Source organism: Martes martes (genome assembly GCF_963455335.1).
Source record: "Martes martes genome assembly, chromosome: 1".
In the NCBI taxonomy this organism is placed as follows: Eukaryota; Metazoa; Chordata; class Mammalia; order Carnivora; family Mustelidae; genus Martes; species Martes martes.
Window position 1 is genome coordinate 59,470,981 of NC_137888.1, and position 24,009 is coordinate 59,494,989.

Genomic DNA, 24,009 nt, shown 5'->3' on the forward strand with positions numbered 1-24,009 from the left:
ACTGTTCTCATTTTTTAATTGAGAAATAATTGACCTGTAATACTGTGTAAGTTTCAGGTATAAACTCAATGATTTGATATCTGTATATATTGCAAAACTATCAGCACCGTAAGTCTGGTTAACATCCATCACCACAGACAGTTACAGTTTTTTTTTCTTGTGATGAGAACTTGTAAGATCTACTCTTTTAGGAACTTTCAAATATATGATAAGTAGCATGAACTACAGTCACCAGGCGGCATCTTATATCCCTAGGACTCATTTATCTTATAACTGGAAGTTTATACTTTTTGTAAATATCCTCATTTCTGAAAAGTCTAAATCAGTGTGAGTTACTCAGTGTTTGTAAGTTCTTTGGCATAGAGTGCTTATTTGGAAAAGGAACGATGAAATGAGACTTGATTTTTAAGTCACATACAGCAGATGTTTAGTTCTGTGTTTTCTGTACTTAAATGAGCCCACAGAATATTAGAAAGACACAAATTGGTCCCCTACCACCCAGCAGGAACATTTCTCACTCTGCTGGAGGGCTGCTTCTCCTGCCTTCCTTTGATTTTTTTGTCTTCCTCAATGTCAGCATGTTTATTTTTCCAGCCACCCAGGCAATTGGTTTTGATAACATTTCAACTGTGAAAGGACACCTGCTCTAGTGTCTTTAAAATCTGAAGTCCTACTTTCCCTTGTATTCATAGAATGTGTAAATGAATTTGTCTTCTCTCTGGATCTCATCCTTTTTCCTCTGGTGTTCTCCAAGTTTTGCTCTTAGTTTAGGTCTCCACTGAACTTGGAAAGCCTGACTGATCAGATCCCATTGGTGCTCTGTGAAAGAATGGTCTGTTATTTGTATTGTATGAGTGAAGACATTTTATTATTGTGATGCAAATTATTGTAATGATAATATTGTAATAATAATAAGGAATTTCCATGTTTGGAAGAGTTTCCTGAACAGTTAAATATAAGTGGACGGAACTGAGACTTTAGCCAGATCATTGTCCAAGATCAAGAAGGCTCTGAAAATTAGCTACAAGCTATAGGCACCCTTCAGGTGATAAGCAGAAATGAATGGATGAATGAGTGAGTGAGTGATAGAAAGAAGGAAGGAAGGAGAGGAGGAGAGGAGAGGAAAGGAAGGGAGAGAGAGAGAAAGAGAGGAAGGGAGGGAGAAAGAAAGAGGGAGGGAGGGAAGAAGGGTTAGAGGGAGGAAGAAAGAGTAAAGATGCATCAGTCAGGATTCACGTGGTTGCAAATAACAACAAAATAGAGCTCAAAACAAGGAGGCTCCTCTCTTTGCAAGTTGAGCAGAAGGGTGGGCTTCAGGGTTGACTGAGTCTGGTGGCTCTGGTCCTTTTCCCTGCCTTCCCTTGACTCTGCTTTACTTCCAGTGCTGATGTGAGGTGAATTAGTTTGACACCCTCACCTGAAAATGTCCGAAATGAAGGACTTTTTCAGGAACACCCAGTAACTTCTCATATTTCACTGGTGTAGAGTGGATCATTTACTTACTGGTAAATCAGTCACTGCAAAGGGGTAGATTTACCTACAGATCAATCAAGTCTACTTACAGATCAATCAGGCCTACTTCCAGAACTGGGACGAGATCATCTTCCTCTAAGACCTGTTTCTCAAACTTAACATTGTTGACATTACAGGCCGGTTAAGTCTTTGTTGTTAGAGGCTGCCCTGTGCCCTCTAGGATGTTTAACTGCATTCTTCACCTCTACCTACTAGAAACCAGTAGTACACGCCATCCTCGTGACAACTAAAAATGTCTCCAGACATTGCCAAATGTCTTCTTGGGGGCAGAATGACCTCCCCACCTCTACAGCCCCAATTGAAAATATCTGACTTAAACACCCGTACTGCCAGGTGAGGATACCTGAACAAAAATCCCAGCTTAGTTGGGAAGTAGGAAATAGGATTGCTCACCACAAAGGGCTTTGAAATGGGGAAAGGTCAGGAGCCTTTTTTATGCAGACAGGCTATATCGGAAAGATGGCCCATGACAACAAGTGAAACAAGACCTAGATGCTGAAGACAGGAGCAGAGAAGACACACTCTACCCTAGGAAAGAACTAGTTAGCAACTCTTTTAAGCACATCAAAGGGAGCATTGAGAAACCAGCCTGGAGCAAGAGACAGATGCAAGTGAGGGACACTATCTATCTGAAAGCTAAGGTGAGACATTGGGGGAGGGGGGGACTTTGCCTTGCCAAGGAAGGAGGATACAGAAATGCCTTTCTCTCCCAGGGGTCCAGGATCCGTGTGACTGTGGGGGCTACAGGAAGATCAGTGGAGATCAGAGCTACAGGGAATAGCAGAGGTGCTGGTAACCAGAGCAGAAGCTAGGAGCACTATATGAAAGGGAAGGAGCATCCCATTAGACTTGGGATCCACCCAAATCAGTGTGGACCCAGACGTCTGAAAGGGAGAGGACAAATGCTGCCACAACAAGAAGATGAGGCAGGGGACACTCTTGCAAGAGAGAAGAAGCCCACTTCACTCAGCCCAGTAGGATGGTGGGAGGAAGACGGCAGGGGAATGGGGTAATGACAAAGTGACCAGGTGAACAGGACGTGTGTATTTTCCTCTCCGTGCTGAAATCTGGGAGTGTGGTTATGGAGTATTGACAAGTTAAAAGGAAGACCAAAACAGGAGATTTTACCCAGATGGTCACTGGGGACTCAGGATGCCTTTTTTTTTTTTCCTCACAAACATTCTCTTTATAGATAAGCTTAACATTGGTGGCAAATTTTAATAGAGTAGAAAGGCTTCACATATATTGTTCATATATATATATACACACACACATATATAACAAATATATATAAGGACATTAAAGATAAATATATATATTTAACAAATATATATATGTAAAGATTTTATTTATTTACTTGTCAGAGAGAGAGAGCACAAGCGGGGGGAGCAGCAGGCTCCCCACTGAGCAGGGAGCCTGATGTGTGATTCGATCCCAGGACCCTGGGATTATGACACAAGGCGGAGGCATTTGCTTAACCAACTGAGCCACCCGGGCATCCCTGTTTGTATTTAAAGTTTATGTATCTTTCTGAAGAGAGAAGCTCTCAAACTAATGTGCACTGAGGAGGCAGGTCAGCTTTGAGGCCCCAAGGCCCCTACCCCCTGTGCACTATCCAGGTGGGGGGGCCGTGAACCCGAGGCTCTTGCCAGCTCCTCCCCGCAGAGAGAGTTCCAGGAGTGCTCCCACCATTGGAGGAGTTCTAAGGCTGGATCTTTACTATTCTAGTTGCCCTTTTAAACCAGGGCTTTTGTCTGTGCCCCAAGGTGGACAGATTTGCTCCCGGTCCCTCAGAACTATCCCTGCCACCCCAGTTCCTCCAGGGCCCTTCGTTAGCATTAGCACGGCTTTGTTTTTCCTGCTGTTCTATCTTTAGCTGTGCAGAAGTGCTCAGTCAGCCCTCAGTTCTTCGGGAGGAATGGCTCTATAAATAGGTGCAGATTTGGTGTGTCCGTGGAGGAGGTGAGTTCAGTGTCTTCCCACGTTGCCATCTTGGACTGGAACTCTCTCCCCAACTTTTGAGACTTTGGGGATAGGTAGCCTGTTGGCGTAAAACTGAAATTTCTCAGCAGCGAATCCGTATCATTTCTGACTCCCTCTTCAGCTTCCGACCTCCTGAGTCCAGAAACAGAAAAACACAGGGCAATTATAAATATGAAGCCTCTGAAAGATCCAAACGTGCTCAAAGTGAGGTTTTTCTCCTCACACTGAGCATTCAACATAAAAAGCCAGCATGTGAGCATATCTTATGCAATGTTAACAAAGTAAACAGATGGCAAAGGGTTTGTGCTCAGAAAAAAAAAAAAAAAAATGCCAGAACAAGTTTCTTCATTAAGATGAGCTCATTCACAACTTTATATGTTTACTTATTCCCAGCCGGAACATCTTGGTCTGTCCTATAAACTGATATTTTGTGTTTAATTCTTTCTCAATACCATAGAGAGTTAAATATAAGTATATAACTCCCCTTACGGAGCATCAAGTATATTTGAAGTTTGGGAGAGAACACTTTGGTTTTCTGCATTCCGTGAAGTGCTTAGACGTTAGAAAAATTAATAGAATACTGTTATCCAATGTCGGCCAATCTCATATTTAAGCTGTGCCTGTAGATGTCCACAGAGTGACACATCTTTGTGTGCGGGCCACTGTAGTGCCGTGAAAATCCTGATGCTGTTGTCCCTCTGCAGCTGCCTCCCAGTGGAAACAGCGGCGCGACTACATCAGAACCACCGCCCGCTCAGTTATAAGCCAGAGCTGAGTATCAAAGGCAGTACCACATCCGAGTCTGAACAGACCCATGCAGCTGGCTTTTGCTTTGTAATGAAGTTTCACCTCACAAAACAGGGATCATTTTTTGTTTGCTCCCTTGCTTTGATCTTAGCTTTTGTGGTTTTTTCCTCCTTTGTTCACACCCACAAAAATACTAATTCCCACAAACCATTTCAACCTCCTACCATAACCAGACTCAAGCCTTTTCCTAGGCACACTTCTGCTTCTCATAGCAGAGGGCTTCTCAGTAACACCAAAATGCCCCAAATTGTGAGTGTTGTGATTTTACTGTCATTCTCTACCTATTCTTTACACATTTAATATTTTTAATTACATCTTTTTTAAAGGACATAGGCTGATGGTTAAAAAGAGGGAGCTTAAAGCTACAGATTCAATCTGTATCAAAATACAGCATTTTTCACAGAACTAGAACAAATAATCCTAAAATTTGTATAGACCACAGGAGGCCCTGAATAGCCAAAGCAATCTTGAAAAAGATGACCCAAACTGGAGCTTTCGCAATCCCAGATTTCAGGATATACTACAAAGCTGTAGTGATCAAAACAGTATGGTACTGGCGCAAAAATGACACAGGGAAAAAGGATAAAGTCTCTTCAACAAATGGTGCTGGGAAAACTGGACAGCTATATACAACAGAATGAAACTGGACCACTGTCCTATACCATACACAAAAAAACCCCTCAAAATAGATTAAAGACCTAAATCCATAAAACTTCTAGAAGAGAACATAAGCTGCAATCTCTTTGACACTGGCCTTAGCAACATTAGCTATGTCTCCTCAGGCAAGGGAAACAAAGGCAAAAGTAAACTCTCGGGACTACACCAAAATAAAAATTTCTGCACACCAAAGGAAACCATCAACAAAACAAAAAGACAACTTACTGAATGGGAGAAGATATTTCCAAATGATTTATCCAATGAGAGATTATATCCAAAATATATAAAGAACCTATATGACTCAACACCAAAAAAAACAAAAACAAAAACAAAAACAGACAAATAATCCAATTTAAAAATGGGTAGAAGAGGGACACCTGGGTGGCTCAGTCGGTTAGGCTGCTGCCTTCGGCTCAGGTCATGATCCCAGGATCCTGGAATAGAGTCCTACATTGGGCTCCTTGCTCAGCAGGGAGCCTACTTCTCTCTCCACCTCTGCCTGCCACTCTGCCTGCTTGTGAGCTCACTCTCTCGCTCTCTCTCTCTCTCTCTGACAAATAAATAAATAAAATCTTTTTAAAAAAATGGGTAGAAGACATGAACAGACATTTCTCCAAGAGAAGACAACAAATGGCCAACAGACACATGAAAAGATGTTCAACATCAGTCATCATCAGGGAAATGCAAATGAAAACCACAATAAGATACCTGTCATACTGTCAGAACGGCTAAAATAAAAAACACAAGAAACAGCAAGTGTTGGTAATGATGTGAAGAAAAAAGAACCCTCGTGCACTATTGGTGGGAATGCACACTGGTGCAGCTGTTGTGGAAAACAGTATGAAGTTTCCTCAAAAAATTGAAAAATAGAATTATCATATATCCAGTAATTTCTACTGGGCATTTACCCAAAGAAAATGAAAACAATAATTCAAAATGTTATATGTACCCCTATGTTTCTTGCAGCATTATTTATAATGACCAAATTATGGAAACAGCCTAAGTGTCTATAGGTAGATGAATGGATGAAGAAGCTGTGGGGTGTGTGTGTGTGTGTGTGTGTGTGTGTGTAACAGAATATTTCAGGGGCGCCTGGGTGGCTCAGTCCTTTAACTGGCTGACTCTTGGTTTCTGCTCAGGTCATGATCTTAGGGTGGTGAGACTGAGCCTCATATTGGGCTGCATGCTCAGCAGGAAGTCTGCCTCAGGATTCTCTCTTTCCCCCCTCTGTCTCTCCCCCTCACACACTCTCTCTCTAAAATAAATAATAAGTCTTTAAAAAGAAAAAGAATACTACTCAGCCATAAAAAAGAATGAAATCTTGCCATTCGCAACAGCATGGGTGGATCTAGAAGGTATAATGCTGAGTGAAATAAGTCAGTCAGAGAAAGACAAATACCATATGATTTCACTCATTTGTGGAATTTAAGAAACAAGGCAAATGAACAAAGAAAAAAAAGATGAATTAAAAAAAACAGATTTTTAAATACAGAAAATAAACTGGTGGTCACCAGGGGGAGGTGGGTGGGGAGATGGGTGAAGCTGGTGATGGGGATTCAGAGTACACTGATGATAAACACTGAGTTATGTATAGAATTGTCGAATCATGTCATACACCTGAAACTAGTATAACACTGTATGTTAATTATACTTCAATAGAAAGTTTTAAAAAGAGGGAGTTTAAGCTTGAAAAGAGAAAAATCTGAAAGACACTGAGGGAAATGTAAAAGACTACATCACGTGGGATGAGCCCATCACCATGGTTTCTGTGAGACTCCCCGCAGTGAACTAGACAGAATATACTAGCATGACCCAATAGAGCATCATCAGCAAGCAGTAGCAGACCACGTAAAAAGCAAAGGTTGTGCTTAGGTATTTCTTTAAAGTATCAGCTTACTATAGTGGAGATGCAAATAAGTCTCAACCTCCTTGTTGCTTTTGAAAGACATTCTTGGGCACTCTGTGAATGTAACACACTTGATATTCATATCTTGAAGGAAAATCCCTGTATTATTTTTCAGTTATGAAGATAGTTTTGGGGGCACCAGGCCTTTGGCTCAGATCATGATCCCAGGGTCCTGGGATTGAGCCCTGTGTCAGGCTCTCTGCTCAGTAGGGAGTCTGCCTCTCCCTTTCTCTCTGCCTCTACCCTGCTCCCCCCGCCTCATTCATACCCTCTTTTTCTCTCTCAAATAAATTAATACAATCTTTAAAAAAAGAAGAAGAAGAAAAGTTTGGGGGCACCTGGGTGATGCAGTCGGTTAAGCATCTGACTCTTGGTTTCAGCTCAGGACATGATCCAGGGTCAGGAGATCAAGCCCTGAGTGAGGCTACATGCTGGGCATGGAGTCTGCTTAAGTTTCTCCCTCCATCTCTCCCTCTGACCCTCCCCCTGCTCACACTCACACATACATTCTCTCTCTCTTTCCCCTCCAAAAAGAAGAAGAAGATGCGTTTTAACTGAGACCAATGCAATGAACCTCTCTCCATCCACTATCCAAAGAACTCTGGGCAAATCCTTGATTTCTCAAGTGTCTCCCTGATGTTATTTTAAAATGGTGATCACAGTACCCACTTCATAGGTCTGTTGAAAAATTAAAAGAGTAAATTCTTGCAAAGAACTTCAAAGGGTGTCTGACATACACTAAGTTATCAGTAAACACTGGCCAGTAGTAGTAGTAGTAGTAGTAGTAGTTAGTAGTAGCAGCAGCAAGCACAGCAGTAATAGCAACGGGAGCATGAGTTACGGTAGCGGTACTAGTGGGTATGGGAATAGTAAGTGGCACTCATTACGGTCAGCAGTCGCAGCAACAAAGCTCTGTGCTCTTAGGTCAAAGAGCCCATCAAACTGTACACGATGTTTCCACATGACACTGCTCTTGCGCACAAAAAAAATTTAATATCTTATATTTAAGCATCTGCAAATACCCTCCTTCTTTGCCTTGAAGTTGGATGAAAAGCATAGAGGGTGTTGACACCATGTTACATATTTACGGGTGAGCCCAAGAAGGGCCAAGGAACATCTACTCTCTTGAAGTGATAAGACACAGATCAAGGAATCCCCAGGCCTGGGTACAGTGCCAGGGAGTCTGCATTCTGAGGGCCTGGGAACAGCCTTGTCCACCAGGACCGCTGTATTAGCCAAAGGTCTTGCTGTCCAGCTGAGCCCACTCTTGGCTAAGCTACCAAAAGGAGGAAGGAAATGGAGTCTGCCAGGCCACATTTATCACCCGGCTAAATATTTTGAACTCAGGACATAATTCTTTTTCTTCATGAAGAAAAGGAATGGACACACCAAGAGTTAAAAAACAGGATATAGCCTACAAATTGGCTTGTTTGTAATGTTTTTATTACCCACCAGTGGGAGGAAGTTTATGAGCTGGGTGAGGAGAATTGGATGTGACAAGAGATGAACTGTTGGTTCCGTGTGTTATGTACTAAGGCAGGAACGTAAGCTGTAACGAAGTGTATTTTCTATGAAGAAAAAGAAAGATATTTACAATGAGGTTGTTATAGACTATCCTCAGTTATGTGTCTTCACTGAAAATGTATTTCCCTGAAACAGTATACCAGACTGACCAGTTAGCTCACAGACTTTTTTTTGACTGGAATGTGATACAAGCAACGTCACCTCGGAAGAGAGATACAATATTGCGATTCCCGCCAGCCTGGTAACATCCCAGATCCTTGACAAAGCTCAGGAGGCAGTGAAGACATATTCTCCTGCATCTCCACAGACCAGAGTGGCTCCTGGAAACATTGTAGCATTAAATTAGAGTCAGAGAAACAGCCTAGATGGGCTGCTTATTTGTGGCTCCTCCTCTCCTTGTTCAGCTCCACCTAATCCTCAGAGGTGGATAAACTCACTGAAGAGCATCTTGCCTCATAACCAAGGAGATCATCGGGAGATGTTTTTCTCCGATGCTTGTGGTGGCCTGGCTCCAGATGACACCGCCAGACTCAGGAACGAGGTCGCTTCCTGGGCTACTACCAGGAGAACCTCAATGGAAACATTTGAGGAACATTATCTTATTCGATTTTCCTCTCCCTGCCAACAGACATTTGGCAACAGATCCAGAAATCTCTCTCAAAATATCTCACATTCTTCCTCATCCCCAGCTCAGTTGTCATCATTGGTTGCTCCAAGGAGTGCAGTAATTTCCTCCCTATCTGGGCTCATCCTGCAGATAGGGTACTGCTAACTGCTATTTTAAAAACATCCAAATTACAGTGCTTTAATTCCATGTTTCTGTTCAGTGGTGGACTTCCTCAAAATGATTTCAAGACCTATGCTCCTTTGTTCTTGGGATTCTGCAGTCCCTTCAGGCGGGAACCAGGAGGGTTTTTTCCCTGTAAAGTGCCAAAGAGCAAATAATGTCAGACGTCTCTCTTGCAACTTCTCAACTCTGCCACTATAGCCAAAGGCAGCCATAGACGAACCCAAATGACCGTGGCTTTGTTTCCATAGAATTTCATATATGAACACTGGAACTTGAATTTCATATAATTTTTACCTGTCATGAACTCTTCTTTTGATTTCATTCCCCAACCATTTAAAAATTTTAAAACCATTCTTACTTCAAGAGGCAGACAAAAACAAGACCTGTACCCCTGGAGCTAATAAAAAAGAAAGGAAGGAAGGAAGGAAGGAAGGAAGGAAGAAAAATAGAATGAAAGAAATCAAATTATATCTATATCTATATACATATACACACACATTTATGTGTGAGTGTATATATACATATATATGTATGTACATATATACATACATACATACATATGTATGTATGTATATACATACATATAAAAGAATGGAAATTATTCAAAAAGAGGTGAAAATAAGAAAAAAACTGAAAAAAATAAATAAAAGTCTAAAAAAAAAAGAGGCAGATGAAAACAGGTGGTGGGCTAGATTTGGCCCACAGGTCAAGTTCAGTGAGTCTTGTATTCGAGTAAAAAGAAAATCAAGTTCAAAATGTTGTGATCTGATTATTCAAACTACTTAGAGTTGTGTTGTTTTGTTTTGGCAACTGGACGTTAAGTGTTGGCCTCTCTGTGTTTCTTTCCAACAGGCTCTGAAAACATGGTGGCGTCCCATCCCATTGCTGCCGGCACCCCTGAAGGAAGCAATTATGGGGCAATAGGTATTTCCTACAATGAGTTCATTCGTTGAAGTATTTCCTAATTCTCCAGAGAATAGGATACAAAGGGCCCTCCAGCCACTACTGACTGTGAGAGTGTGTGATGCGGTCATCCTATAAGATTGTCTTTTCTTTATAAGATGTATCGGTTGGGTGATCTGGAAGGCTCCTTCCAGCTCTAACTCTCTCCAGTTCTGTTCTTCTGTGCCAGCCACACGTGAGCAGAATTCCCTACCGTGGCTGCCATCGACCCCCAAGGTCCCCGTGGTGATGCTTTCAGACCCAGCCTAAGTTTAGGGCATGAACAGTGTGTCAGAGTCAAGTCAGGGAGCCCGACATCAATTGACGAGCTGTTTTATTCTCAGGTTTCAGTGGAGTAAGGGCAATCCGAAGACTCAGGCTCTGCTGCAGGTGAACATGGCCGTAGGCAAACAATTGCTCTTTCTGGCTAACTTCATAACTGAACCTAGCCATTCACATGGCAACCCCCCAGTGTTCATTGCGTGGCCTGCAAGAGACAGAATTCCTGTGGGTCTATGAATGATTCATTTAAAATGTCAGGGCAAAGGGGCTGAGAGTCCTTATTCTGTTCCGTGTGCTAAACCTTGGAGAAGCATGTGGGTTTCATGCAGGCTACTTATTTCTGGCTCTGCGAGAACAGGAATGTGTGTGTGTGTGTGTGTGTGTGTGTGTGTGTGTGTGTGTGTGTGTGTGTGTTTAATTCTCTGAACCAAAGAAATAAAGCGGAAGGTAGGCTCTGCTCATGGGCTCATCGAGCTGCACAAATTCCCATCTGCTCTGGGGAACATTCACGAGAACACAAGGATTCTTCTTCCTGAGAGTGGTGTTCTCAGGCTGTAATCATGGATGCAGCATGTGGGGGGTCTCGGTGTACCCATACTTTATCCACGAGCAATATATAGCCCCTGGATATGCGTGTGCTTACACGGACATGTGGAAGATGCCATACAGAACCGTGCATGTACATGTTTATATATTTATGTTCATATTTTAAAATATGAAACATGACATATAAACATCATCTTATTTTTTGCATCCAAATGCCTTATCAGAGCAAATGCCTTTATGTTCTTAATATGTATTTGGCCCTAAATAGACAATGTAAATATAAAAAAGTAGGAGAAGAGGAAAATTAGAAGTCCACTGAGGAGGAATTAAGAGAAAGAACATGTGTTGTGGGGAAGGAGTTCGTTTTTCAACACAACATTTTCAAGAATGAGTCAGCACTGTGCTTTTTTTGCAGAGAGGAATGGGCTACATGGTACTCGCTCTGGAAGGCAGCTGAGTTTTCTCTGTTTCAGAGGAGTCAAGCTCCAGTCCTGGCAGGCAGATGTCCTCCTCCGATGGTGGGCAGACGTGCCAGTCAGACACAGACAGCTCCGTGGAGGAGAGTGACTTCGACACCATGCCAGACATTGAGAGTGACAAGAACGTTGTCCGGACCAAGGTACGTCTGCCTGACCAAACTCTGGGTGAGGGCGGAAAGAAAGTTCAACAAACACACCTTCAGCAAAACTCAGTTTCCTCTCGTTTTCCTTGCAAGGGAAAACCAAACTTCCCTGAGGGCTTTTGAGATAAAACGCAAGTACAGACTAAAAGCAATACTTGGCTAATTAGCATCTCTTTCTGGAAGAAGGAAGTGAGAGCATATAGGAGAAAACCGCAATCTATTCCCGGTCTTCAGGGTCTGGGGGCGCCAGGGTGGCTCAGTCGGAAGGGCATGGGACTCTTGATCTCTGGGTTGTAAGTTCAAGCCCCACGTTGGGTGTAGAGATTACTTGAGTAAATAAAACTTTAAACAACACCACTCAGGGTCTGAAGTGGCTAACTGAGGACCAGAAGGGCAGAAGAGATCCAGCAGATGGAAGTAGAGATTCAATGAGGGGTATACCCGGAAAAACTCCCTGGTTTTGCACATATCGTCCTTCAGGAATAAAGCTCATTTCTTTCTGGCATATATTTATTATATTGTGTTGTAGCCAGTAAAGGAGATGAAAGCAGGTTGTCTAATTTCAATCCTGTCATTCGAGAACCACACAGTGGACATCTCTGATAACTGAAAACCCATCCCTGAGATATATGAAGCATCTGAGACTCCCAGTAGGTTTTCCGCATCAGCCAATTCTTAATATTTCAGAGAAAATGCTAGGATTTTTATTGAGGTATTGTGGGGGAAAAATTGAAAGAAAACTTTTATTAAATCATTTTAATCCCTAGCGAGGGATTGGATTGAAATTTCATAAAGCTCTCCTTTGTATCTTCTGCCACGTACAGTTGTGCACTCTCTTTTTATTTGGTATCCTAGATGTTCCTTTACCTGTCAGATCTGTCCAGGAAGGACCGGAGAATTGTCAGCAAAAAATATAAGATTTATTTTTGGTGAGTAGATGACTACTGGGACCATGGTTCCCTGAGTAAAATGAAAGTTTTCTTAGTAAAAGCCACAATCACTTATGGCACCAGTTTCCATTTAATGAAGCAAAAGTATAGATGTTTTGAGAGTTCATGCCACATTCTATAAGAAAAACAAAAATAACTATAAAAGGCAACCAGCCCTAAATTAAAGACATACAAACCTGAGCGGCTCAGTCAGTTAAGCGTCTGCCTTTGGCTTGGGTCATGGTCTCAGGGTCCTGGGGTCAAGTCCCGCATCTGGCTCCCTGCTTGGCAGGGAGCCTGCTTCTCCCTCTCCCGCTCCACCTGCTTGTGCGCTCACTCTCTCTCTCTGACAAATAAAAATAAAATATTTAAAAACAAAAAAATGTAAAAATGAGAATGGTAGTAGAATCCCATTTGTTTAGGGAGTACACCAACTCCCATTTCCAGAAAGACAACATAACAGTAACATGTCACTACCTTCCATGAGAGACACTACACTGGAGCCTTTATGTTCTTCATATGTATTCTGTCTTCTCACCCTGCCTGGCTCTTAGAAGAGCCAGTGATTTCCGGGACTAGAGATCTACAGCTTCTCAGAGTAGCTGGAAACCACCCTGAAAGGAGATGGTACCCCAGCTGGTGATAAACAGACCTGTGGGGGTCAAACACCTAGACGCAGCTTCTCTCCAAACCGAGAGGCTGAGCTGCCTGGCGGTGACACCCTCGCACCCCCGACCCCCGTTCAGAAATCCCAAGCTGACGCTGTGACAGCTCTTCTGTTCTTTTCTCTGGAGGGCCACCATTTTACTTGGATACAGATATCCCAGGGAAGCAGGGGCAGTGGGAGCCCCACGGAATTTCATAGTGGGACCATCATTTTAGAACGAAGAGGTATCTTAGAGAGCCACATCCCTTCATATAGTCCATCTCCCATTACTTACACTCTGATCACTTTTAATAAGACAGCATTCTAAAGGAAGAGGCCCTCATCCATAATTTGGGTAAAGCAGAAGCAAGTGTTATTTATAGTTTTACCAGTGATTATAGTAGTGGGATGCTGCAGAGACAGGAACTCTGTAATCAGTTTCTAACTACTTTTACAAGTGAACTAAGGAGTTATGAGGTGGAAGGATTCTTTTTTTAAAAAATTGGGCGAAGATTCATTGTTAATTTGGAAACAACTATTTCCGGTTCTTTCTGCCTGTTTAGGAACATCGTCACCATCGCTGTGTTTTATGCACTGCCCGTGATCCAGCTGGTCATCACCTACCAGACAGTAAGTGCTGCCCAGATCCCAAAATCCCAATTTCATACTGCAGGGAGAGATCTTTGCTATGACTTACAGAGAAAGGTATCTATCACTTGAGCTCAGTCCAAGTGTGAATTTCCCATTTCAGTTCCAACTGGACCTGTCCATTGCCTCATCTTTGATGGACCTTTATATCTAGTTCCCAATTGTTTTATCACAGAAGGGCTTGAGACCTCTTGTATTATTTTGTCACCCAAATCAAAGGTATCACCTGATGCTCTTTCAGTCATAATATCTAGCAACTATATCTGTCATTTACCAGGCTGAACTTCTGATTATCAAGGGGTAATGAATAGAGTAAATAAGTTCCAGACCAAAACAAAGAGACCCGGTGTGTAATTTAGCCTGTGCCCTCTCGTTGAGGATAAGTATTTTCTTATAAAGCTAAAAACAGCTTTACAAAACTAGTAAGATACCCAAATTTAGAAAATATAAAATAAGAAAAAAAATTAAGTAAAAACAAATAAACAAAGATAGTAATTAAAGCAGCTTGAGAATACTCCTCATAGTTCATAGAACCTTAGGATCCAGATCCCATAATGACCTTCTCCAGCATTTATTACACACAGAAAGACGGCTTTGAAAGGATAAGGCTGACCGTGTTTCTAATACAGTGTCTTCCAAACAGCTGTGCATCAAAATCACCTGGGGAGTTTTCAAATCCTGGTGTCTAGGTTCTACCCTATACCAAATTAGATCCAAGTCTCTGAGAATAGAACCGGGCACCCGTATTGATTAAATCCCCAGTGACTCTAGCGTACAGCCAAGTTTGAAAGCCAATGGTCTAATAGTATTTAGCCAATTCCCTACCTAATAATGCAATAAGGTTGAGGACTCTTATGAGGTTTGGGCACCACTGCTTCTAATCTTCAGGCCCTGTCTGAAGATAGAGCTGTGCTATGGTCTGGGAAGGTTCTTAACGTTAGAGATGGTGATAAAGATGGAAAAGTGAACACATCCCCCCTCACGTCGCCTTGCCCTGTGGTTATCACTTCTGCACACAGAATGGGACAGCTCTGTACCCTCCCAACACGCATCTAGAAAATAGAACTCAGCATGACGGTCCTAATAACCCAGTGCTGTGTGAGGGGGGCAGATGACGACCCGTCCCCTGCTGAGAAGGAACACTGGCTACATGGTAAATCGCTGTGAGCAGGGCCTGCCTTTTGTGATCTCAGGCTGGGCTCAACAGATGGAGAAACACTGCATCTCCTCTTCTCGCTCTTGATGTTGCAGGTGGCGAATGTCACTGGCAATCAGGACATCTGCTACTACAACTTCCTCTGTGCTCACCCCCTGGGCGTCCTGAGGTGAGCCCTGCCCTCTGGTTGCCTATGAGGCACTTAGAGATGCCTTTCTAGATGATGTGATGTCAGTTTTTAAAAATACTAAAAACAACCATGGAAAAGTACCCCAGTTGAGGGTAAAGAGGGATGAAATCTAGAAGTTTTGAGACCAGATGTGCTCCTCTCATTCCCGTATAGGGGCCTCAGGAGAGAGTCCTAAGAATAATCAGCTGAGAAGAGGGCGGGGATGTTTCGAAAAGATCAGGTCCTAGATATAATGACACTCATCCATGCGCATGAGTTCCTCATACATTAATCCACTGAACAACCTCATAAAATAGATAGGATTATCATTACTCCCACTTTCAGCTGAAGATGCTAAGGCTTAGAAAGGTAAGGCCTTGGGGGAGGTTCTTCAACTGTCAGTGATGTCAGGACTCGAACCCAGGCCTGCTGCCTCCAAGGCCATGCTCTGCCCTCCAGAACATGGGGAAGTGGAAAGAGCATTCGTCTGGCAGCTGGGAGCCAGGCTTCTTGTTCCAGAACTAAACCAGTCTCAGTTTCCTGAAATAAAGCAGCTGGCTATGACCAGCTGACACTTCACCATTACAGAGCTGAATATTGACACGCACAGCACGGGTCTGGCTATGAGAATTCCCTCTCACAGCGCAGCTGAAACCCTTGGCCAAGCTGCCCATCCCTGAAGCAGCTGTTTCCCAGGATTCATTCCATGCCAGTCCTCGGGATAAGAGAGGACTGAGTGGGTGTCAGGGAAGCCAATCAGGCATCCAGGGCAGAAACGGACAGACGCATTATCACAGGCGAGGCATCCTAAAATAAAGGAGTAAGGCTAAAGATGATCTCTGATGATTTGCCAGTCATGAAATCTGATGAGAAGGCTGGGCAGAAAACATGGAATGCTGAGAGTACTCACTCACTCGTTCATGCGTGCATTCCCTCGTTCATTAATTCATTCCCCAACTCTCTTGGGTCGCCTGGACTCTCTCATGGTTTCCCTCTCATCCCTTAGTGCCTTCAACAACATTCTCAGTAACCTGGGCCACGTGCTCCTGGGCTTCCTCTTCTTGCTGATAGTCTTGCGCCGGGACATTCTCCATCGCAGAGCCCTGGAAGCCAAGGACATCTTTGCCATGGTGAGGAGAGGGCAGCCAAATCAGACGTGGGAGCTAGGAAGGGTCATGGTTCTGAACAGTATCTGCAAAGGGGAGGGACATCTGGCTGGATTGTGTGGTGTCGGATTACATGAAAAGAATAACAAGAGGCCAGAAGCTTGGGTTTCCAGGTTGTATGGCTATATCACCAATTGGTGTCTTTCCACTGACCACGCTCTCTCCTCTTTCAGGAATATGGGATTCCTAAACACTTTGGTGTTTTCTATGCAATGGGTATTGCATTGATGATGGAAGGAGTGCTCAGTGCTTGTTACCACGTCTGCCCTAATTACTCCAACTTCCAATTTGGTAATTAGAATTTCCATCAACCACACAGATTTGAGTTATAGGAGTCGTGTCCTGGGACCCTCCCCAAATGTGTGCAAGAATTAAATGATATTTTATGTGAGCTAAAGTGATTTGAGAGCACCTCCTCACAGGACATGGTTTTCATGTGTCATGCCATCTTTTCTCTCTGACCACCTTTCAGACTACAAAAGGCTCAACGTTCAATGATGATCCCCATGGTTAGATCTACAGGTGGGCAATGGGCAGATAGAATCCACCAACAGACATCAGGAATTTTCCCTTAGTATAATTTGGCTTAGCTTAGCAATTAGACTGCTTTGGGATGAAAATAATAGAAAGCCCAATTCAACTGAATTAAATAATAAGGACAATTATCAGCTCACCTTCTGAAAGTGCAAAGGTGGGAAAGGCTTGTAATGGATTCATCAGGTAGCTGTGGCTCCAGTTCTCTGCAATGCCTTGGGTTGGGCTCGGTCTGTAGGCTGATTTTATCCTCAAGCTTTTAGGAAACTCATGATGGCAAAAATAGCTACAGCAGGTCCTGGCTTCCCATCTCTACTTCATGATGTTTGGTGGATGCAGCAAGCTGGTTTCCAGAAGCCTTCATTTAAAAGCAAGGAAATTTCTTTGCCAAAAACCCCCAGATGACGTTCTTCCATACCTCAGTAGTTTAAATAGTCACAAGCCCACGGTTAGCTCAAGCGTGGGCTGGTACACCGATCATGGTGGCAAAGGCAGGGCACTACCTTTAGACCAATGAGACCCATTGGTAGAACCAGGGGTTGGAGTTAGCTTTGCTGAAACAAATCGGAAAGGCATGAATTTCTGAATTGAAAATGGGGCAAGATATCTGAGTTAGTACTGATACGCTGTCAGAAAGGAGGCGAGGAAGAACTGGTGCTTAGTAGTAGGCAATTAACAGTGACCCCCACACTCAAGGATAGGGATTTTAAAAGCAGTCATTTTTATGTTTGTCTTCTAGCCTCTGTCTATAAATCCAGAACACCACGGAAATTCTGTCACATTTAATTTTCTTTAGTTAGAAACATTTTTAATAGAAAAAAAAAACTGTAGAGAACCATATCACCACTCAGAACAAATGCCAACATTTTTAAAATATTTGCCTTGAATCTACTTTTTAAGAAATAAAACGCCGTGATAAAGTTTGAGTTTCCTTGAACTGCTTTCCAAACTTATTCCCCCCCTTCCCCAGAGGCAACAGCTATGACTAATTTGATATTTATCAGTCCAGTTTGTTTTTATAATTCTACTACATTTGTAGTAAATTAATATTTAGTTATCACACTCTGTTCTGTAACTTTTTTTTTCACCCAATGATATGTTTTCAAGATTTACCAATATTGAATCAAGGACATCCAGTTCACTCATTTTTAAGGACTGTCATCTTCTGTAATAAAAATATGAACACTGCATCTATGGGGCACCATCCAGACGTTGCACAGTGTCCAGTGAACACCCTTACGTAGTTCTCTTTGTGCACACGTGGGAGAGGTTCCCTGGGACACTTAGACGTAGAATTTTGGAGTCACTTGGCTTATGCATCTTCCATTTTGCCAAAATACTCAGTTTCTGCAGAGTATTAATTCCTACTTCCACTCGCTGCCTGAGAGTTCCCATATCCCTACATCAGCATGAACATGTTACTGTCCATCATTTAAATGTTTCACTGCATTCTTGAGTAATATGGGACATTGCCTTGTTGTTTGAAATTGCACTTCGATACTTCTCACGCAGCTACGCCACATTTCATTTCTAGCTGTTTTCCATCCCTTGGCTGTAAAGCTGGGTATGAGCAGCAATCAATGTGGTTCTATCTCAGGATGCTGGTAAGGACCTACCAGGCCACCTAGGATGCTTTTTATTGTCCCAGCTCCCTAATTGTCACCCAGTATGGGCACCTGTTACAACTGCTAAACAGCAGCATTTAAACACAAATTCCCCCGCAAGTAGGGACAGTCAGTTACTTACCGTGTCATCGGATGCTTTGCTTCGGTGAAGTAGGAACAGCCTCAGACGGCTTTAGAAACGGGATGTGTGGGGTCTGGCTAGCGAACGTGCCAGCAGAGGCTGTCCTGATGGAGGTCTCCACATAGTCTGAAAGCGACAAATACTCCAGGGCCTGAGGACAGGGGTTCCCAGGCTCCAGAGGATCTGTGGCCCACTGGGTCCTGACTGTTTCCTCCCCTCCTGTGTGCCCTCAGACACCTCCTTCATGTACATGATCGCCGGCCTCTGCATGCTGAAGCTCTACCAGACCCGCCACCCAGACATCAATGCCAGCGCCTACGCCGCCTATGCCTCCTTCGCGGCGGTCATCACGCTCACCGTCCTCGGAGTGGTGCGTGCCCACCTCCCTGCCCCCGCCGCCTTCAGCCCCACTTTCCTAGAGGGCGCCCCCCTCCTTGGAAAGTTTACTGTTGTTTGCTTGCTTGACCCCAGGAGAACAGGTTTGAATGAATCACAATCCTTGGTTCCTGATAGACGGCCATCGGGGGTCAATTCATGGTATTTTACTGACATACCGAACTAGTTATCTCTAATAATGTAAGAGGCACCTGTAAAGCCAGCCCTGCAGAGATTCCCCGTCAAGCTGGGACCTGACTCACTTGAGATCGGCGTAGAGATGGACAAGCTGATCCGAGAGAGACTGAGTGGACGCCACTTGTGGAATGTGCAGGGACATGTGTGGGTTGGGTGCAGTTATTTGAAGAGTATTGGCCCCCAACTCTACACCTTCCATTGCCCTTCCATTGTTGCTGTTCGGTGCCCCCCCCATTTCTTCTCTCTCCCGTTGTCACGGGTAGCCATTCGTTTTGGCGCAGTAAGGTACCTGTGAGCTCACAGAAGTTAGGGGTGGGGGAGAGACACCACAATGCATGCACGGCTGGGGTTTAACTCCGGATGCATACATGACAGAATGATTTTCATGAGTTCTGTGGGGAACAGCCCCGTTGAAGGTAACTTCCATCTTTACTCCTAGGTGTTTGGAAAAAATGACCTGTGGTTCTGGGTCATCTTCTCTGCAATCCATATCCTGGTGTCCCTGGCCCTCAGCACCCAGATCTACTACATGGGTCGTTTCAAGATAGGTGAGTCACCTGTTACCCTATACTGAACACACTGATGAATGTACCCCAAGAAAACATTGTCTTTGCTTACCCTAAATGGAAGTGTTGGGGGTCATCATGAACACGGTCTCTGAATTCTGTGTTTAGTAACTTCTCCTGTATTGGATCACCCTGAGCTGTTGCCACTAGTTCTCCTTTCAACCGAGAACTAAGCTTGCCCTACCTCAGACTGAGGCAGACCTCCAGCTCCAAGTCCCAGTGCTTGATAACTCACGGAACTCTGAAAGTGTGTTTGAAGAATGGTGCACCCATCACGCCACTCGCTCCACCTAGAGAAATCCTTTTCAGTCTGTAGCATCTAAAAGGAGCATTTCTCTGAGCAGGCTAAATGGTTATCGAGAATGAATTCTATGTTGTTTTCAAATTCTGGGACTGGAACGAATATTTTGAGACTTACCATTCTTAACAGGCAGGACCCCGGCTGAACTCCCCCACAACAATGTACACATATCACCGTAGAGCACTGACTGCTCCATGGAAATCCGTTTCTGATCTGGGACCATCACTCGTTATATGCGGGAACAGATTTGAGTCATTGTAGAGAATTACATTTCCCCAGTCCTTTGAAGGGCCAGGAAGTCAGACTTAAATATTCTTTTATATATTTCAAGAAAACTAATTACATATAAACATAGGCCCATCCCTAATATTTGCAGAGCTCAAAACAAGATTGTAAATAAAAGTCCACATAATCATATGTGTAAAAATTTTGAAGTTCTAAAGCAGGCTAAAAAAAAAAAAAAAGAACCTATTAAATACATGAAAGGAAGGAAGGAAGAAAGAAAGGGAGGTAGGGAGAGAGAGAGGGAAACCAACAAACTGATGAATATAATATGCCTTCATTACAACCTAGAAGGTCCAGGCTCAAATTTAAAATTGTCAGCTCCTCAAGAACACTCCAGAACACAGCTGATTAGGAGAGCTGGTGTCCAGCCCCTATCCGTCTTTTCTTTCCACTCTGGCTCTGTCCTGCATCTTAAGCAGTCTCACAGGTATGTACATCGACATTTTGCACAACATCCAGTTGGCCACTCCTTGACCCTAGAGGTGCCCACTCTAACAGCACCCAATGCCCTCAGGAAGATCGACGGAGGAAGGGGGCTACGCAGGCTCTGAGTGAACTCAGGTCCATTTGGGCAGGAAACTCTGGGCTCTGGAATTCAGAATGTGGCCCAGAAGGAGAAGGAGTAACTCCCTCATCCAACAGACCCCTCACTCACTGGGGATTGAGGACCTTTAAAATATGGCCAGGTCTAAGAGTGATTCTACATAAACAAGCTGCTTTACGATTAGAAATTTGAATAAAACAATTTCAGCAGTGTAGTTTTCCCCTTGGGCTCAGTCAGTAGATCTGCCTTTGGCGTTAACATAGCCGGTGTATCTTCATGTTGCGCAGTGGAAGCATCGCTAAGTGGTTGTGTAGAGCGTTTGGTTTGGGCTCTGGTCATGTCCCAACCTCCAGACTCACAGGTGAGTGAAGTCATGCAAAGTCAACTTTGAAAAGGAAAATAATTTGAAGCACTGTTGTTCTGGCTTCTCCCGGGTTCTCCCAGAATTGGAAAAACGAACTTGAATTCAGATATATGTGACAGTAGGGGCCATTAATAATACATAAGGGAGCTTTTAGTATATTTATACTACTTTTGCCCCGTGCGATTTTTGCCTTACTCTATTAGTTTACCTTCTTAAAAAGGAGAAATGTAGTGTATTATGTTATGACCATGTGATCGTCTGGAGCGTCTCAACAGGAAAAAGATGTCACACATGAAGATGGAGGATTTGATCACAAAGGGACCCTTCCTTAGACAAGGTCGAAGTAGAGGAGAGCAAACGGGGTAGCCTGGCAACCTGGAGTCAGGAGCAAGGAAGTCCAAAGGACAGGGAGGGAGTGGTTACCAAAATGTGGAAGGAGGGGAAGTCCCTCTGAAAGGAGCAGTGACCTTTAGATGACAGACATGGGCCAGTCTGAGGCAACCTCCCAGGGAAGGTGCCAGGTGGATGTACACTCCGAGCTCACTCTCTTCCCTGAGCCCCTCCAATCTCCTGCTGGGGTTTCCCGTCATCCAAATCCATGGAGAGGGAGCAAAGCCACTTATGGGGTCCTGCAGTCAGCCTCCTGGGGGGCCCAGTGCGGGACAGAGGTGTGGCCAAGGTCAATGGAGGACAGCCAGTGCATAGCATCACTGAGATGTTCAATTTCTCTACTCAGGGAATCTGCCTCAAATGATCACAGATTTACCAGTGTCTAAAGGAAAATGTGCCATTCTATGGTGACAATGGTCACAACTATATTTAGTCCAAAGATGGGAAGTTGGGCTAGTGGACCGTGGCTCAGCCAACACCAGCCTTATTGCCCATTGTAGAAGCTGCCTCTGATTTCTAGAATGACCTACAGCCTTCTCTGTGGCCCTCAGGCCCTACCTGAAAATGAACGTGGACACAGAAAAGGCAGCAGCAATGGGGCAGAGCATTTCCTGAGGAGACAGAAAACCAGAGAGCTCCTTGCCCAGATCCTGACTATGCTTCAGAGCCAGGGGTTTGCTCATGAGAGAGGACGGACAGCACATTGCAAACAGTGCCCGAAGGAGATGGGGAGAGACAGACGTCTGCTTCCCTCTAAGGAATAGTAGACTTGGGAATGTTTGAGCCAGGCAGAAAGATTTTGTTCTCTACGATGAGAAAACATTGTTTTTTTAATTGGAAAATAAAATGAAAGTCACCGCTTTGAGAGGAAAAATAAAATGACCAGTAGTTTACCTGTTTGGCTACCTTCTTATACCATTTTCTTTTCTCAATTCTTCTCTGCTTTCCACTGATTCAGACGGGTCTGATACAGGTAACGTTCAGCCACCCTTCCCAGGGTTCTTGGTTGTTTTCTTAACAAAGCGACCGGCAGGGCTGTCCTGCCAGCTCTGCTCCCCAGAACCCCCTTCCAGGCTGAGCACGATCAGTGGGGGGAGGGGGGAGAGAGGGGCTCGGGGTCAGGGATGCACTCCAACCCAGCCTGCCCCGTGCCTCTTCTGGGCTGTTGCATGGACCCACCACTCCCTCCTCCATCCCTCAGTATAACCAGTCTAGAGAAGTCTGGTTCCACTGACCCCAGGGGTAGACATGAAGGGGAACAGCATTCACAACAGAGCTGGGGACCCCCTCTCAGAAATGCTGGCTTTGAGCAGACCCCAGCCTTCCTGTGACGTCTGCGGGGTAGACGGCACGCAGAAAGACTGCTCTACCTGTGACCCTCACTCGGTTCATATGACATGTATCATAACACCTACACTTGCTGCGTTTCATCCTATGCTTTTGAAGGATGGCATTTAAAACTTCCTTTCCTGCCTATTTCTCGCCTTCTTAACTTACAACCCTCTGATTCCAGCTTCCTGACAAGTTTAGGCTTTCCGAACATGCTTCATAAGTATCAGTACCCCGGGGTTCAGTTCTTACTGACTTAGAACCACATGGAGAAATACAGATTAGAATTTTTGCGAGCGAAGATTCCCCATCCTCTAGAGAGAGCAGGTGTTTTAAGGTAGCTTGAGGGGTCCCATCACATCTCTGCTCTGGAAGAACCAGCACTGGGGTGAACTGTAAACAAAGGGAATCTTAGCCCAAGGGGCCCGTGGAAGGGCTGGCCAGCCACCCACATTACTGGTGAGCGCTTGTTACTGTGTCCCCCCTCACTTGCCTCTCTGCAGGGTGATGCCTGGATCTTGCTTGCCTTCTGGGACAGCCTGGGGGCCGCAGGCACTGTTTTTTAAGGCCAACATATATTGCTGACCTATTCGGTATGCAAAGCATAAAGTGAAGGCGACATCATCTTGGCCCTCAAGCCTGGGCCATTGGGGAGTATCTTGTATGACCTCTGACTCAGCCTTCCCATGCGATTGTGTCATCGGCAGACTTGGGGATTTTCCGACGGGCTGCGATGGTGTTCTACACGGACTTTTTCCACCAGTGTAGCCGGCCGCTGTACATGGTACGTGCACATCCCGTGTGCCTTGGCCTTCTCCCAGAGAGCGAGGGAACAGGAGGAGGGGCAGGCTCGGGGCAGACGCTTAGGTTCTCTAACTCGAGAGAGCCAGATGGCCCAGGGTGGCGGAGGTCCAGTTAGGGGGAAGAAGCGTGTTACTTACTCTTCTCGCTCATGGGAAAGCAAGCTGGGATGGATCTATTTTTATACATGAAACGCTGCTAGTGTATAAAGAGAACATATGTGTATACATAGAAAACTACTAAACAGCGACAATTGCTGTGGGGAAGGAT

At 44.3% G+C, this 24,009-nt stretch overlaps 1 protein-coding gene across 5 annotated transcripts in view; it reads left to right on the top strand.

Annotated features, from left to right (window-relative positions):
• Positions 1 to 24,009, top strand: part of SIDT1 (SID1 transmembrane family member 1) — a gene marked incomplete at its 5' end in the record, with an annotated part of 92,489 nt that overhangs the window by 59,796 nt on the left and 8,684 nt on the right. For 3 of the 5 annotated variants that reach the window (XM_080812291.1, XM_080812293.1, XM_080812294.1), the window contains 10 exons: positions 10,053 to 10,124; positions 11,444 to 11,589; positions 12,448 to 12,521; positions 13,731 to 13,797; positions 15,067 to 15,140; positions 16,147 to 16,270; positions 16,480 to 16,597; positions 18,820 to 18,956; positions 19,599 to 19,707; positions 23,631 to 23,722. In XM_080812291.1, coding sequence (XP_080668417.1) covers positions 10,053 to 10,124; positions 11,444 to 11,589; positions 12,448 to 12,521; positions 13,731 to 13,797; positions 15,067 to 15,140; positions 16,147 to 16,270; positions 16,480 to 16,597; positions 18,820 to 18,956; positions 19,599 to 19,707; positions 23,631 to 23,722 — 1,013 coding nt within the window. Of the gene's footprint in view, positions 1 to 10,052; positions 10,125 to 11,443; positions 11,590 to 12,447; positions 12,522 to 13,730; positions 13,798 to 15,066; positions 15,141 to 16,146; positions 16,271 to 16,479; positions 16,598 to 18,819; positions 18,957 to 19,598; positions 19,719 to 23,630; positions 23,723 to 24,009 lie in introns of all 5 variants that reach the window. The other 2 variants (XM_080812290.1, XM_080812292.1) reach the window with 2 other exon arrangements.